Source organism: Nanorana parkeri, unplaced genomic scaffold (assembly GCF_000935625.1).
Source record: "Nanorana parkeri isolate BGI_ZX_2015 unplaced genomic scaffold, ASM93562v1 scaffold150, whole genome shotgun sequence".
In the NCBI taxonomy this organism is placed as follows: domain Eukaryota; kingdom Metazoa; phylum Chordata; class Amphibia; order Anura; family Dicroglossidae; genus Nanorana; species Nanorana parkeri.
This window is the reverse complement of record NW_017306418.1, coordinates 1143469-1160181: the sequence shown is the minus strand read 5'-3', so window position 1 is coordinate 1160181 and position 16713 is coordinate 1143469. Positions and strand designations below refer to the sequence as shown.

Below are 16713 nucleotides of genomic sequence, written 5' to 3'. Positions count from 1 at the left end.
TATGCTATTTTGGATTCAGCCATTGGCGTGCTCTGGAGGCAGGGCGCATGGCGTCATATAACACCGCACGTGTTGGGCGCCGCCATCTTGGTGTATATCTAGGTATACACCAAGATGGCGGCGCTTATATCAGCCTGTGACGTCACCTGACGCCACGCATGCATGGCGTCATGTAACGTCATGCTCCCCGCCTCCAAGATGGTGGCACGCATTCACAGAACACGCCGGTGGCCAACATGGCCGCCGCACATTCTCAAGCAAATTATTATGTGTCTGAATACATTTTTCGTATATTCGGACAAATAGTAATTCATTAATTTTACATGAAGTCTGGGTTTTGTATTCTGTTTTTTATTTTGACTTTTTCTAGATATACTGACTTGAAAAAAGGACCGGCATGACAACCTGACACTATATTTTTATAGACTTTATTTTAGTTTGACATTTATTGTTTGCCTTCTGTTGTTGTATTTGATAAGAATACTTATATTGTGCCGACAAGTTTAAAACCTTTGAATAAAAGTTTTATTTTTATCATACTTTTTAATATATTTTTGTTTGTGGCTTAACAAAATAGGAGTCTTAAAATGGTGCGGATATTGGGGGAAATGGGTGTGGCTACTGGGGGTGTGGCCATTGAGGCGTGTGGTCACTGAGGGGCACTGTAGAGCTTTCTCGCACAGGGTGCCTAAAGGCCTAAGGCCGGCCCTGCTCGTGGAGCAGGTTTTTAGCCTTTGGGTTATTCTGGCAATGTAGTCTGTTTTTTAGCCACATTGCAGGAATAGTTTGATGGGCAGGCACAGTTAAATATGCTAGTTTTGTGCAAATAAAACCTATTGATCGGATCCCAGCTGCTCTCTTATACCATTCTCATTCTTTTCTTTTACACTACTATGATTCTGCCTAAGTGCGTAGCAATTGTTGAGATTATACATTACCCACACATGGAGTACACTGTTAGAAATTAGTCAGCCAACACTTAAGTTTGCATATTGAGAAAGCAATATGCGTAATGCACACATACTAGGCAGCCCTACAAAGCAGGGCGCAGAGCCTGTTTACAGTAGGTAATGAGCAAATATGGTTTCTTCCAAGTACATATATAAAGACAGAACCGGAAATAACGAGCAGAGAGGCAGAATGACGGGGGGGAAGGGGGAATAGTCCCTGTAGAAGGGGTTAAAAAGAATGAGAATCAGTAGATGTTACCCGATTGGAGGTCGAGGGCCAGGTGTCAGGGAGGAGCTGCATGGGAAGGAACTGCAATGGACTATGGGAGTGCTTTCTGTAAGGTCGACAGAGGAAACAGGTTGTCCCACCCACCCTCCCCTATTTTTTACGCTTGATGGCAGTTGGGATGGTTGTTTTTGTCACAGCAGCTGGGTGGGTTCGGGGGTCTTTAGGGGTCTGTAAAATGTGAGTTGGTCACAAAATTAGGAGGTCATCAGCTGGTATAGTGCTCACCCCGTTGGTGTCAGTATTTGCCATGGGGCTCGGCCCCTTGAGAAGTTAGAAAACCATAACTCTGGAACTGTCCTCGGCTGCTGGGGGGCGCAGCTGTGGACATGTGAGTGGTATTCTTGGAGGCCTTATTTTGGCCGATGAGCACCAAAGACCCCTTCTTGGATTCAGCAGTCATTCAGATGATTTATTTATATGTTATCTTGGTTACTATGTTAGGCAACTGTTAAATTTGATATGGTTAAATAGAGGGCTGCTGTGGCCATTTTAAATCCATAACCATAAGAAGATGTGTCAGACGTACCAGGAAGCTAGTAGCGAGGTAAGGAACCCACTGGCAGTAAGCAGCTGATAAGTCCAGAAACGAAGTACAAGTTAGGGATAATCCAAGAGGGTAGTCGAAGTCCAGTCCGGGTCGAGGCAGGCAGCGAAGTTTCAAAGGCGAAAGACAGTCCAAGGTTCAGCAATCGGGAAGTACAACGAAGGGGCAACAGGCAACAAGAGGATCAACAGGGAGGCTAGGTGTTCACACCATAAGGTGAAATAACTCAGCAATAAACCAGAGCTCAGGCCAGGTTTTTATAGCCAGGGGAGGCAACCAGGAGGCCTCCCTCCCCGGGAACCAATGGCAGGCGAGAGAGATGGAACGTGTGCACTGGGAACCTCCTCCAGCAAGGCTCACACCTGATAGCCTGTTGGCGCAGGAGCGCTACGCGCGCGCTCCCAGGGATGCGCGCGCAGCCTGCGTACTGCACATGCGCACCCGCCGTGCGACTCGCACATGCACACCCGCAACCCGGGCACCAGGAGTTCTACCAAGCTGAAGGGGAACCCGCGCCCTGCGCCGTGACCGTGGTCCCCGAGCAGAGGTAACACCCCCTGCTTCCTGACAAGATGTCACCAGCACACCGAAGTCTTTTCCGGATCACCAACAGGGTTATTTACAAAAGGGTGAAGAGTTTGGAGAAGGCAGGAGAAGTGAACAATCTAGGACAACATAGCTGAAATGGAAAGTGAGCTGAATTGGAGAATTCTTCCAAATCAGCTATTTTGGCCTAGATTGTTCCCTTCTCCTGCTTTCTCCAAAATCTTCACCCTTTTGTGAATAACCTTGCAAGCGTTGATTAATTGAAACATCATGTCACAAAACAATAATAATATTTTTATGACATGGTGATTCAATAGATGAACACTTGGTGATCCTGAAAGGACTTCTATGTGCTGGTGACATCTTCTTATGATTATTGCTACTGGTGGCACCATCCACAGTACATACAAGCAGCCCCACATTACATGGGACCTCCGGTAAGTAGTGCGACAAGGCATCTATACATTTTAAATCCATATCATGCAGTCCGTTTGCTCATTGGGGACTTAATAGCGGGGACATAAATGACAAATCCATCAGTCATGACAAACTGTACATAAAACAGAGTTTTAGAACACAGATAGTTAAGTTTAGTCGCCTCAGTCTAATGGTCCTGTAGATTTGGAAATAAAAAAAAAGAAAAACATTCCCTTTAATAGTTTTCTACACAACAATTATACATAAAGTCTGTGAATGTATTTTCTAGCTTGTAGTCCACAATCAGTATTTTTCATTTTTACATTATTATAACTCCAGTGATAAGGTAGACATTCGCACAATGAAAACTCATATGATTGAATCCTTTGACTGAATGTTTTAGCCCAGCTGAGGCTATGGAAGTAACATGATGACAGCAACCTGAATATCAACATCAGGAACGGCACTCGAATGTCGGGAACTAAAAGGAAGAAAGTGTCTGCAAATGTTCCAATGGAATCTTCTGACATGTGTTTCTTTCAGGCAGATGATATGCTGTGTAATTTGTTTCCACAACTCAGACACTCCAAATGATATGTTAATTTTCAATGACTCAGAATGCCAAGTAGCTTTGAAACGCCTTGCTGATGACATGTGATGGGTTTAATAATGTAAGGTAGGAGACTGCATTACACAGATGGCTTGATATATTAGAAATCATTACAAGAAGCCTGTAATGAGAGAAACACATTTCCCTCTGAAAAGCTTGTTGCTTGGCTGTCTCTAACTTTAACTCTTTGTGTTGTTAATTACATGTGAGCAGAAAGTGAAATCAGAACACAGGATCGTGACAGCCTGTCAAACAGCATTTTCAAGTCAGCAGCTGCAGCTGGCAAATTGCTCTATGCGCAGGTTTCTTCTAATTAATGTTTAGAAAAAAAAACATTTTCATAATTTCCTGGGAATTATTCTCACATTTGAAGACATGCATATACAGTATGTGAGTAATAATATATGATAAAGCCCTACTTCAGGCTGCTGTTAAATATACCTATATTCCTGAAGGGCATGGGTGGAATGCTCATTTGGCCAAGGGAGAAAGGAATAATTACATATATTTGCCTCATTCCTCGGTCCCACAGGTTTCCTCCTTGCCATGCCACTTGTGAGCTGAATGAAAGAAATCGAATAGATACATTATTGCAGGGACGTGCGGTCAGGGGAGGCAGGTGAGGCTCTAGAATGATGGAGGAAAAAGCGGTCAGCTTCATGTCTCCAATTCAGATCGGCATCTAACAGGTTACACAGCAGGGAAATCCTCCCCGTCACAGAGCCTCAGCGGTGAGGAGCAAGTGAGGGACAGGGAGGCTCCTTCCTGTCTCCTCCCTTCCTCCTTTACACTAGCTTGGGGATGTGTTGGGGCGGGGCTTCAGTCGGCGGGGAGCTGGGCTTCGGCGGGGTTGGTATTCATTCATGTGCTTCTTTTAGACAATATTTTCTTATCCTGGAGTTCAGCTTTAAATTGTATTTTTGCTGTTTGCTGTAAACGTACCCTGTATACAGCACTTGCTGTGGAATAAAACAACTGAGCTCCGAGTCTTGCTTTTTGAGACCCTTGAGACTAATTTCAGAGACTTCAGCTCTCCTCTTTTCACTCAAGCATACAGCCTAACTTTCTTGCCAAGCTGAATCAGAAGCCATGGTTCAATCACTTTCCTCCCTCACTGAAATCTTTTGCATTCTCCATAATAAAGATTTAAGAGAGATATAAGAAATGGTCAGGTGGTTACAGTCTCCAGCATCAACCTAAAACCTAAATATCAGTTTTGGACTGACAGACCTTTTAAACATTCATTGCATCGACTAGCTATACACTAATAATAAATGCAATTTAGAATCCATACAATTTGTGAAGCTCACTAACACTTGCCCTTGTTATCAGCAGAAAAATATGTTACAGCCAGAGGCAAAACTACAAATCAATCATGGGGCCCCATAGCAAAACTTTTGGGCCCCCAGCTAACTATCTGTAGTGGCTGGCAGTGTCAACTGTGACAATATGTGTCATTGATATTAACATGAAGTATGTATCAAGGAAAGGCAGCTGGAAATAGTCTGTATAGTCAGTACACTACTAGGGAGCAGTGTTGGTGGTAAAAGTTATAGTAGCACTAATAATAATAACCAGAATGATAGTTTATATTATGATAAAATGAATAATGATTTTGCACACATTTACTCTTCAATCCTAATACAAACTTCTTTAAACTCTAGCTTCATTAATCTTTTTTTGCAGAACTACAAACTTCAGCCCTCCTATAGGGTTTTAACAGAGGTGATACTCTGGAATTTGTGATTGAATTCATTTCAGTCTGCAGGAGAAGTTCAGAGGGCAAAAAATATACACTGCTAAAGGTGGCCATACACTGTACAACCATTGCAAGACCTTAGTCTTGCGATGGTTGTAAAGTGATGAAAAAAACGTACGATCTGCCCATCTTGTCTCCCGAGCACTGTTCAAACCAGCCGAAAATCGTACAATTCTCGGCTGGTTTTCTAACATGCTCCTTAGACAAAAGACGTGCAACCGCACAGTAGAAATGGTCGCACGTCTTCGTTCACACTGTTCGATTCTCGTACGATCGCGGAACTTCCCGCGATTCTCGTACGAGAATCGAGCAGTGTATGGGCACCTTAAGACAGATAAGCAAATGCTTCTTACTGCACAGAGAGGGGTCTAAGAATAGACAATCATGAGGTATGACTTCAGCCCTTCTATACCGGAAACCTCACAGTTGAGTTTTTCTAATCAACCCCCTTAATGGGGCCCCCTTCTACCCCAAGCCCCGGAGCAGCGGCGCGGGCTGCTATGACTATTGTTATGTCACTGATTACAGTCGGATTAATAAAACCCAATAATATACTCACAGGGAGTTCCTAATCACTTAATCACAGTGGTGGTTTCTGTGACAAACAAAAAATATGCATAACAGTGCTCATTGCTGGCTTAATGTTCCTTCACAGAAGGCAGCAGAGGCATAAGTAGGAAATAATCAAAAACAAATTATTTGACTCCTCATCCTGCTACGGCAGAGAAGATGAACGAGCCATCCAGTAGATAATATCAGCTGCTTAGCAGGGATCGCACTTTGTTACTTTCACATTTCTTTCAAGATGATAAAACTACCAAACAATGATAGCAATGACTGATATAAATATATATGTATTTCTTTTGTTATTTAACAGTTTGTTGTGAACATGTAAAGTCTGATTACAGAGAGAGAGAGACAGACTTAAGAACCTTATCATTACATTCAAATATTTTTTTTTACAGTGAAATTACATTTTTTTTTTTTAAAACCTTTTTGGGGAATTATACCAAATAGTTTTGTGTTATATCTTTGAAAAAAACACAGCATGATCTAAACTTGCCGGCCATGACTGCAGTACATGAACTGTAAACTGTAAACTGATATGTAATAGACATGTGTGATTTGTTTCGGAAAGATTTGTTATTTGGATTAATTTTCGTTATTCGGAGATTCGAATATATCCAAATCTCCGAATAACAGAAATGACGAATGCAAACTAATCCGAATTTCTAATAACGAACATTTCGGATGAAATTCGTTAGCGGTAGTATTTACAAATTTTTTTTCTTTGCAGCAAAGTAACAATAGACAAAAGGAAAAAAAAATACTTTTTTTCTAAAGTCCGCAGAAGAAGAAAAAAAAGCGTGAGGTTCCCCTCCCGATTCATACATGACCCTTAAAGTCTGGTAGGAATGTTAGGAGGGACCCCTCCCAAGTTAAAAATAAAAAAAAAGTGCGTGGGGTTCCCCCCAAAAGTCATACCAGGTCTTTAGCAACCCCACCCCTAAAAACTTGGGGGAAAAAGTGGGGTCTCTAAAACTCCTACCAGACCCTTATCTGAGCTACATTCTCTGTGTTGCTCCGAGGTGGTAGCTTGATGTCTCCGGGGTCACAGGTGGGCTGTGCGGGGTCTCAGGTGGGCTGTGCGGGGTCTCTGGTGGGCTGTGCGGGGTCTCAGGAGGGCTGTGCGAGGTCTGAGGGGGGCTGTGTGGGGTCTCAGGTGGGCTGTGCAGGGTCTCACCAGGAGTGCGGAGGGTCTCGTGGCAGGGTGTGGGCGGCAGAAGTGCTGTAAGCAGCGATGCAATACCGGTATTGGTGCATCCTTAATAAATATATATGTGACAAATGGACTCAAGGTAAAATACTGGATGGGATTTATACTGTACTTAAGATATGGTGCTTCCTGATTGCAGATGACTTTACCTTGAGTTTTGGAAATTGCCTAATTGAAGGTGTGAAAAAAACTGATGGAGCCCAGCAGACTTGTCAATACCTATGTAGCTTTATCAAGCTTTAGTATAGCGGTAAAATTGTTATGTTTTCAAAGGCTTTCTGATGCTCTCCATAGCGCATACTGGGATACCTGAGAAGAGCGATCCAGGGGTTGGGAATATCACAGGGGGTTAGGGCCTGTTCACATGATATCAGGTCCTGATCAGGTGCGGATCTGCAGATGCGGTGCTACTGATGCAGTGCATTTTGGCTGCGTTTTTGATGCGTTCCAGGTTAAAAAAAAAGATTATTTTTTTGCTGGAGTGGGGCTGCCAGTATGTTAGCTGCAGTGTAGTGCGTTTTTGACGCGTTTTTTGCAGTGATTTGCGTTTCCGGACCGCTTCCTGACCGTACAAAATGTGACATGCAGTATTTTTTCTGACGTAACCTGAACGGACTGCGCACGTGAGAACTGTAGCCCATAAAACACATAGGGATACATTGGGATGCATTTTTAGTGCAGAATCAGGTCAGCACAGAAAACAGACGTCGTGTGAACAGGCCCTTAATGCTGAATAAGTACTTCTTAAACACCTGAAAGACATCTGCTGAGTGTTTTTGCAGCATTCTAATTGACTTGCCATATCAGCTCCAATACAGCCGTAAACCCTAAAAACGATGCAGTGGACGTACACGCGTGGGCAGTTACAATAAAAATATTGACAGAAGTCATTTATGAGTTTTGAGACGGATCAAAAACAGGCTATTAAATGATGTACACGAGTCCATATGTGCCCTTAGTGTGAAAGTGAACCTCTCCCCATCTGTACGTACCATTTCCACTCTTACTAGTTGTCCATTACTAGGGCCCTCACACTGGCATTGCCTGCCCTTGCTGCTTGCCTGAGGATGTGACAAGAAGTGTGTTCATTTCTTATGCTAGTCAGAGAAAAACAAGACAAATTCTGTGTGATCAGGAGTAAAACTCAATCTTAGGAACCTGCAGACTCTAATCATCCCACCGACACCTTGAATATCTATCCCACAGTAATTCAAACACAGTTCATAATATAATGCCAGTAGTAAATTCATTCCCTTAATCTGTCATACGAATTTTACTGCCACAGAGTTCAATTACCATTTCTTAACTTGTGTCACCGCCGCCATCAACTTTTCCTCACTCTCGCCAATTAATTTTACTTTGCTTAGAGGAAGAAATAAAATAAAGTTTGACACATACTCGGAGAGAGATGTTTCCTCTAATTATGGGTCTCAGTACCAAATACCCAATAGAGCGGTAAACTGCATAGGTTATACTAGGATCTATGCCCCCTGACTCTATAGCTGGGGAGAAAATATGAAATGGCTCATTAGAAAAGTTCATTTTTGTTTCCTAACTAGAAGTTTAGCATTGAAAAAAGCAAAAAAGAGCTGAACAAACTGAAACTTGTCAATGAAACTGCCTCAGTGGCCAGTTAGGACACTGTAATTAGACAAGGGAATGTTAAGTCAGGAGAATTCAAGCCTGTAACAAAATTAACCTAAATCATAGATGGGCACAGAAGAGGTAACAGATAAAGGTAATGATAGGCATTTTGTGATGTCCATACATAACAAGTCCACGTTAAAAATAATTTGTCTCCCACCCACTCACTTCACGTTTGCCAAGAATTCTGCTGCTTTAATAGTTTTGGGTTTACACCCTCTGCAAGCTCTGAGTGGGATCTTACACAGAGTCAATGACTTAGATCCACTCCATCAGGTCTAATGATCAGCTATTCAGGTACTGTATGTAAATAGTAAAAAAAATTACTATTAGAAAAATGGTGTGTGTGGCACAATTGAGCAGGCTGTTTACATTGTTTTAAATCTTTAGTCGTTTTCTAATATTTCTTATTGACTTCAAAGGTAAAATCTTCCCAACATAGTTTCTGGCTCTATTCTATTAAAAAGTTCACTACTCCTGCCTTGCTACAACAGTGGTGTTCCCACTAAATGTGTTGCATTTTACATAAGACAAACAAATGCAATAGAGAAAGTAGGAAACCCTCATGACTGCTGCGACCAGTAAGAAGATCTGAGAACTTAAGCTCAGAGATTTCCCCACTGATGTCACTGAAAGAAGCAACAAACTGCAGGATGGTTGAACTCTCCAGCATCCAACTGAAATATCAGATTTGGGGTGGATGGTCCCCTTGACATCAATCATTTACACTATTGTGCTTTGTATATCTATTACTGAAGTAAAATAAAGAACATTCCTTTGGAATACTAAAACACTTAAACTGTCAGCCAAGTAAGGTACGAGATGTGCATGAGTTGACAGACGAGTTAAATGCTTGTCAGTGTAGGAAGACTCCTGTGGTGCTAACTTATTTGTACTACTTTAGTACTACAATAAATGTATGCATAATACAAAGATTGCTTTTGAAAATCTGGCAGTAAAAAGAACAGAAGCTCTAATAGTATCTGTAGATATCAGTCTTCTCACAATGAATTAATATAGCAGCATAGGATATATAATAAGGGTAACATGTGCTTTGTCCTTCCCAGTAGCACATACTTACCTTCTATTCCCTCCCTGGCTGCTCCTTCTAGCTACCATAATCAATAAAAAGAAGCCCTGTGTAAGTACTTTAGTCTTAGCATGCATTGTGCTGAGGACCCTCTACCCACCCACATGAGACAGTGCTGGGCCAATCATTAAACAGCACTGTCACGTAAGTGGAAAGGGAGTGAGTTGCATGCTAGTCCATACCTGGATGTACTTTTTTTTTAGCTTTGGATAGTGTAAGTGTGTGTGTCGGGGCGGGGGATTTTGTTAGGGAGGATTAGAACCCTTGTCTTGTTTTACCACTCCGTGTAGCTTTAGGCCATTTAGTGTCAAGGGTTAGGATGTTGGGAATGGCTACGTAAAGAATAAAAATTCTCTTCAAAATGGAATTTCATGTGTGTATTGATGAAGGTTTGAATCGCCCACTGCCTCTTACTTATTTTGGATAATCCAAAAGTAAGACATGCAAATCTCCTACAAGGTGAAAATTAAAATGCAGCTTAAATTCCAGATTATTTCTTTATTCTTTATTCCATAGTTATTCTACATTAAAAATACTGTTTGAAGGAACATTACTCTAACATTGGGCTAAGTAATGCCAGCAGCAGGTCAACAGAACAAGAGAAATCATTCTACTGAAGGCTCCAAAACATAGGAAACAAACCCTATAGGAGTTTTAACTTGACAACCGTGCAAAAGTAAACTATATTTTTTTTACTGCAGTTGGAATTTAATAAGCTTATCAGAAAACATGTTTTAAATAACCTGAGCCAACATTAAGAGGCTGTATTTGAAAATCCTGCACCTTCAGTTTCATGCTTCCCTTTGTATTTACTGCATTTGCTATGTCCCCTGATTCTGTGCATCAAATTGTTATGAATCACTATAAATTGGTTTCTCAAGGTCTAATATCTTATAAAGTTGAAGCAAGAGCAACTTAATCATAAAAAATGTATCCAGTTTTGACAAAAGGCCACAATACCTTTATGTGAAAAATAGATAGTAACGTATTATCCCCCTGGAGACATAGCAAAAGTTCACAGACCACACAATGTTCTACTCACACATATTGACATGATGGAGATTTGTACACAGAAGTAAACAAAGAATGACTTTTCATGAACTTTTGCTTTGTCCTGACTTTTGACAAACAAAGATTCAAACAAACCTACCCAGGTAGAATTAAAGTGACACTAAACTCAGGAGTTAAATCTTAAAATGAATTGCAGTAACTTAACTATTAACATAAATGTATCTTATTTGTGTCCCACTCGGCTGTAGATCCTCAAATCCTCTCTGAATTGGTGCTGGCAACGTCCTTTCTTCTTAGAGGGGCTACTTTTGTTCCCCATGGTCCCTGGGTGTGCTGTAAAGTAGCCACCACTCCAAGATCCTTCCCATGATGGAGTACAATCATACAATACAAGTTTCTTAATTTGTATTGAAGTTATAGTCTATCACAGGAGTGAGCTTGGAGCGGTGTCTACTTTACAACACAGAAGGGGATCATGGGGAACAACAGTATCCACCCTCCAGAAGTTTAGTGTAATTTTAAAGAAAAGTCCATCTAATCTAAATTCACCTCAATCTCACCCATAACCCTTCAGACCCTATGAACCAATAGGAGCTATCCATTCTATGGACTCATGTGTCAATCATCACGTTGCACTGGTGGAGCAAAAAAAAAAAAACCCTGAAAAAGTCTGGTACTTATGCCTGGGCTGATGTAAAGTGAAACTGTGGTTTGTAATGCACAAGTTATGGATAACTCTAGGGGTCTGGTTTGGGAGATCAATACATTTGCATATTAATAGACCTTTTACCTTTAAAAATAAAAATTGGTCACTTTTCAAAATCTACACAGAGCTACAATTAGCAACTGCTCCATAAAAATGGTTTGGAATAATCTAGATATCTTATTTGATGAGACAGATCTGGGTGATTATAATCCTATAAAATATATACAGTTACAGCATGATACACCCTTTTAACCCCTTCATGACTGAGGCCTTTTTTTAATTTTTTGCACCCATGTTATATTCCACATTTTAGGCCTGAAAATTACTTTAACCCCCCACACATTATATATTTTCTGAATGCCAAGACCCTATACAATATAATGGTGGTAGTTGCAAATTTTTATGTTGCGCAATATTAGCGCAACTCCTTATTAAACCCCAAAATTTAGTGATAAATTTAATTAAATGCCACAAAACACAACAAAATACCAATTTTTTTAATGAAATATAAAATATGAGATTACAACAAGTAAAACGATACCCAACATGCCAAGTTTACAAATTGCGTGCGTCCGTGAAACGGCGAAAAACTGCAGTACCCCAAAAAGTCCACAGAAGACACTTTAAAAGCCCCCACAGGTTATCAATTTAGAGATACCCCAAAATACTGGCCCTAGAATTATTGCTCTCACTCCGGCGTGCGCGGCGATACCCAACATGTGTAGCGCGTTCGCCGTTTTCATACGTAGGCGCACCCGACGTGTTTACGCGGCGACGCGTGTGCTCGCGGGGGACTTTTAAAATGTTTTTATTATTAGATTTATTTGATTTGATTTTAATTTTAAAAACTGTTTTTTTTTTTAACTTTAGCAGATGGTGGTGACAGGTACTCTTTAAGGTGATGCTGGGGGTCCAAAAGACCCTCAGTGTCACCTTTACACTGGAAATAAGCTATTGAAGTGCAGATCGCACATCAATAGCTTATAGCTGGGCTGCAGGAGCCCAGAACTGACAGCCCAGGGACCGGAAGTGATGCAATCTGCATCGCTCCCGGTCCCATAGAACGGGGAGGGGATCGATGAACGGAAGTTCGTCGACCTCCTCCCCAGCTCCCCGCGGACACCAAGGACGCCGGTCCCGGGCCCGTAGGAGGGGCAACGGAGCCCGGAAAGCACGGCGGCGGTGTCCGGCGGGGGGGGGCGGCCCCTTCTTCGGGACACAGAAGAATCGATCTGGCGACAGGTAAGTCGCCAGAATCGCTTCTGTTGTAAAGCCGACAGTCGGCTCTACAAGTTTAAACAGAATCCCGGCGGCAAAAGTCTCCGGGAGTCTGTTTAAACCGCCCCGATGCTGGCGACGTACACTGTACGTCGTCAGTCACGAAGGGGTTAATGTTCTCTAGACAGACTGGAAACATCCCAATGATCATTAATACCTTTATGATGTCAGGTAATTACAATTTTTTTGAATGAAGAGCCACAAAAACAAAAACAAAAACACAGAAAGATTTAAGAGTTTGTTATTACTTACAGATACAACAGCAGCCAGAATTTCTATGCCACCTGTGGAGAGGGTAATATATGGAATGGTACGACGCTCAATACCTGATGCCTCAAATATGCTGTTGGTGTAGAACCATATCTAGAATAAAACAGAGAAAGTAGGTGAAAAGAAACAAGTTAGAAACATGGAAAGTTTAACAAATTGCATTTTATTAGATTATAAAAATTTACATATAGTTAGGGACCTTTATTTGTCACCATTTACAATCCTTACAACAATAAATTTGTATTAAAACCCAAGTAAAGTAAGATTGTCTTGAAATTAGACTGTGCAGTTCAATAGGCACAAGAGTCGGACCCTGTTACTATTTAAAGGAGAACTATGGGATGAGTGAAATACACTCATCCCCATAATTCGAGCTGACGGGTGACACTGCAGCTGTCACCCGTCGGCTTTACTGATCAAGAACTAAGCAAACACATACTGCTGATCGCTCAGTTTCCAATCTCCTCCCTGCAGGGTAGCAGTGACTGTCAGTCAACACTCCCCGCAGGGATTCCTCCCTTACCTCTCTGTTCCTCCAGCACTGACTGGAGGAACAGACAGGGGAGGGGGCAGGCACAGCTGGCTCTGCGTCTAGAGAGGCAGAGCCAGCTGTCAATCCATCCCGGCTGCAGCACACCTCTGTGCTGTCAGCATATAGAAGGCAATGTTTTAGAGAGAATGTTGCCGGGCAGCACAGCGTCATGCATTTCCATCATGTGGGAAGGCGCCAGCACCATAAAAACCATAGACTCAGTATACCCAGGCTGCCTGCACCATGCAAAGGTAAGACGTTGTGTGGCATAGCCTTCTAGCCTGAATAACGTGGGCCCTACTTCTGTATCCTATCCACCAGGGCCTGCGCTGCCACAGGGTAGCTTAGCAACTAAAGGACATACAGTCACACTATCCCCATTATTAATTTATTTTTCCATACCTCTAAATGTCCTGGTGCGTAACTTTCAAATGCTGAGCTCTCACATTACCTCAGCACCTGCAGTAACGAGATTACAAAAATCCTCCATCCTGGTATTTTTTTTATGCTTTGGTCATTAAAGCATTTAAAATGAGCCTAAACAATAATAAAAGTGGATGTGGGTGCATTTGTAATAGAGGGATTAAATACTCCCATGCATTTAATTGGTATATTCCCTCCTGTGGGTCAACAAAAATGTTAGGGAAAAAAAGAATATAGTACTTTGTGAATGTCCGTGTGTTTACAGTTGTTGTGGCTAGATAAAAAAAAGTAGTTTTTTCACATTTAATCATAGACTTAATCTTGAATAGTCCAAAGCATTCTGAATGATAGAGCCTATGTCTGTAAATACACTGAGAAAGCAACTGGTAAATGAGCACTCCAGAGCTCCTTAATTACCGTCACATGATTGATGAAGATTGTGGCTTTATGCCACTTAACAGGCCGTGTGAGTCCTTTATCCCAATCCTATTACAACCTAATACAAGTACTTGCCATTTCCACAAAAGCACAGTTACAACTACACAATGACCTCAGATCCTTTCAAAGAGAGCATGTGGGCACATTGGTATTTACTTTGTACTCATCGTGATCTTACTTACAGCATTGAGGCCGCACAGCTGATATGAGGCCATGGTGATAATAACGGTTATAATCTGCCATCTAACAGAACGTGTCTTGAAAAGTTCGATGACAGAGACCGTGCGGATGTTCCTTTGTATCCGTGTTTCTGCCAACACATCTTCTATATCTTTGGAAACATCCTTTCTTCCACGGAATGTGCGGAAAGCTAAACAAATAAAAGTAGTGTTCAATTTTCATTGCAATATTCATCTCAAGTAACCAACATCATCCCAATTCCAGCTTTACCGCACTGATCCAGGGTGGCGTTAAGTAATAAAGAAGCAAGAAATTGAAAGCGTCATGTGATTTTTCATTATTTGCCCTTTTGATAGGGTCTCTTATAGACTCCCTATATGTTTGGTTGGTGTGTTGTTCCAGTCAACAGGTACCGTGAATGATGCACAGGAAATTTGAGTGTTATAATTCTGGATTCAAAAATAAAATACCGAAAATCTTTACTAAATGAGACGTAATGCTCTGATCTTACTTGTCATTATACTGTATTTGAATTGTCACTTAGAAGACACCATTACCATCTTGGATCCCTAAGGTTGGATAGTTTCTTGTCTCTAGCTAAGCGCTTGTGATCAAAAGTTGTCCATCAGTATCCTCCCATATGTCTCTGTGCATATACGGTAGTTAGCAACTATCTACTAAAATTCAGTAGCATTATGCACTTCCAGTAACAAAACAGTTAAGCACAATTTATCCAACATTATTGTTTTACATGCTATTTATTCATGATACATTTGCTTTTAGCATTGGAACATGGTGGTTTTCCATTTACAGTGATGCCCTTAACAATAAAGCCTACCTCCAATTAACCCTACCTGCAACCTCAACCGAGTGTAAACTTAACCCCTTGCTTGCTGAAGTCCAATTCTTCCCAGGCTAAAAGAGTACTGAATGAACTAAAATCTAATGTTTATTCATGTTTAGTTTGGCTTACAACTACCATTTGCCATCATATTGCTGCTGTTAGCCAATCAAATGCATTTTTTAAGATGCATTTAAGATGCAGGAGAGAGAGAGAGGAGAGAGAGGAGAGAGAGGAGAGAGAGGAGAGAGGGAGAGAGAGAGAGAGAGACCCAGCAACATAAAAGAACCTAAAGAACATTCAAATATCCAGGCAAAGACACCGGAAAAAAAGTTGACTACAAAGCTTTGGCCTACTTTTCTCATGGCCCCTGTGGAATTAAGCAGCAACTACAGTACACTTTAATGAAACATCTATTTCAGAGTCACTGCAGTACAGGTCTGGCCTCTGTGGAACAATTCTGTACTGAGAAGGGTGACTGTAACAACAGTTGTGGATCTTTTGAAGAAGCAGAATAGCCAAGCAGGGGTCTCCAGATTTTTTAGTATTAGAGCAACATGGTATAGTTTACAAATATTAGCGGGCCACAAAATATCTTCTGAAGAATCTTTTGAAGAAGCAGAATAGCCAAGCAGGGGTCTCCAGATTTTTTAATATTAGAGCAACATGGTATAGTTTACAAATATTAGCGGGCCGCAAAAAAAAAAAAAAAACAGTTTTAGAAATGAATGAGTAAAATGCCAATTAATGAATAAGCCCCCTTACATCTAGGTGTGCCTATCAGAGACCCCCTTTTATTTAGGTTTGCCCATCAGAGGAGTCACCACTTATGTCCAGGAGTGCTCAGCAGAGTTCCCCCTTACATTCACGTGTGCCCATCAAAGTCCTCCATTACATGCAGGAGTGTCCAGCAGAGTCCCTCCTTACACCCATTTGTGCTCAGCAGAGTCCGCCTTAGACCCATGTGTGATCACCAGAGTCTCTCCTTACATTCATGTGTGCCCAGCAGAGTCCCCTCTTACCAGCAGCAGAGCAGGAACTGGGAAGCGAATCGGGTAAGTCCAGTCCTCCTGTAAATGCCGGTGGTGGGGCAATCACATCCTTGGTTGCTAAGATGCCGGCAGTCCTAGCAACAATCACGTCAGAGGGAGAACAGGTTCTGCACTGGAGACTAGGGGAGGATCATGACTGGCTGGCCGCAGTAAATGTGCTGGTCTTTGCATTAGGATACACAGACCGGCGCATCCACTAGCAGCCAGCTGAGGTTGCTGGATAAAATCTTGTAGCAGACTGGATGTGGCCCATGAGCCATCATTTGGCCACTCCTGACCTAAAAGAATGAATCAAAACAATAAAACTTTTATATATGAAATATAGTGGTAAAATCGGTACCATTTACCAGCATATG

The 16713-nt window shown here is 41.7% G+C and overlaps 1 protein-coding gene across 1 annotated transcript in view; it reads right to left on the bottom strand.

Moving 5' to 3' along the window:
- SLC2A9 (solute carrier family 2 member 9) overlaps positions 1-16713 on the bottom strand; it is a 199614-nt gene that overhangs the window by 115784 nt on the left and 67117 nt on the right. The window contains exons 9-10 of the mRNA XM_018554251.1: positions 14467-14654; positions 12874-12984 (exon numbers count right to left, since the gene is read on the bottom strand). Coding sequence (XP_018409753.1) covers positions 12874-12984; positions 14467-14654 — 299 coding nt within the window. The remainder of the gene's footprint in view (positions 1-12873; positions 12985-14466; positions 14655-16713) is intronic.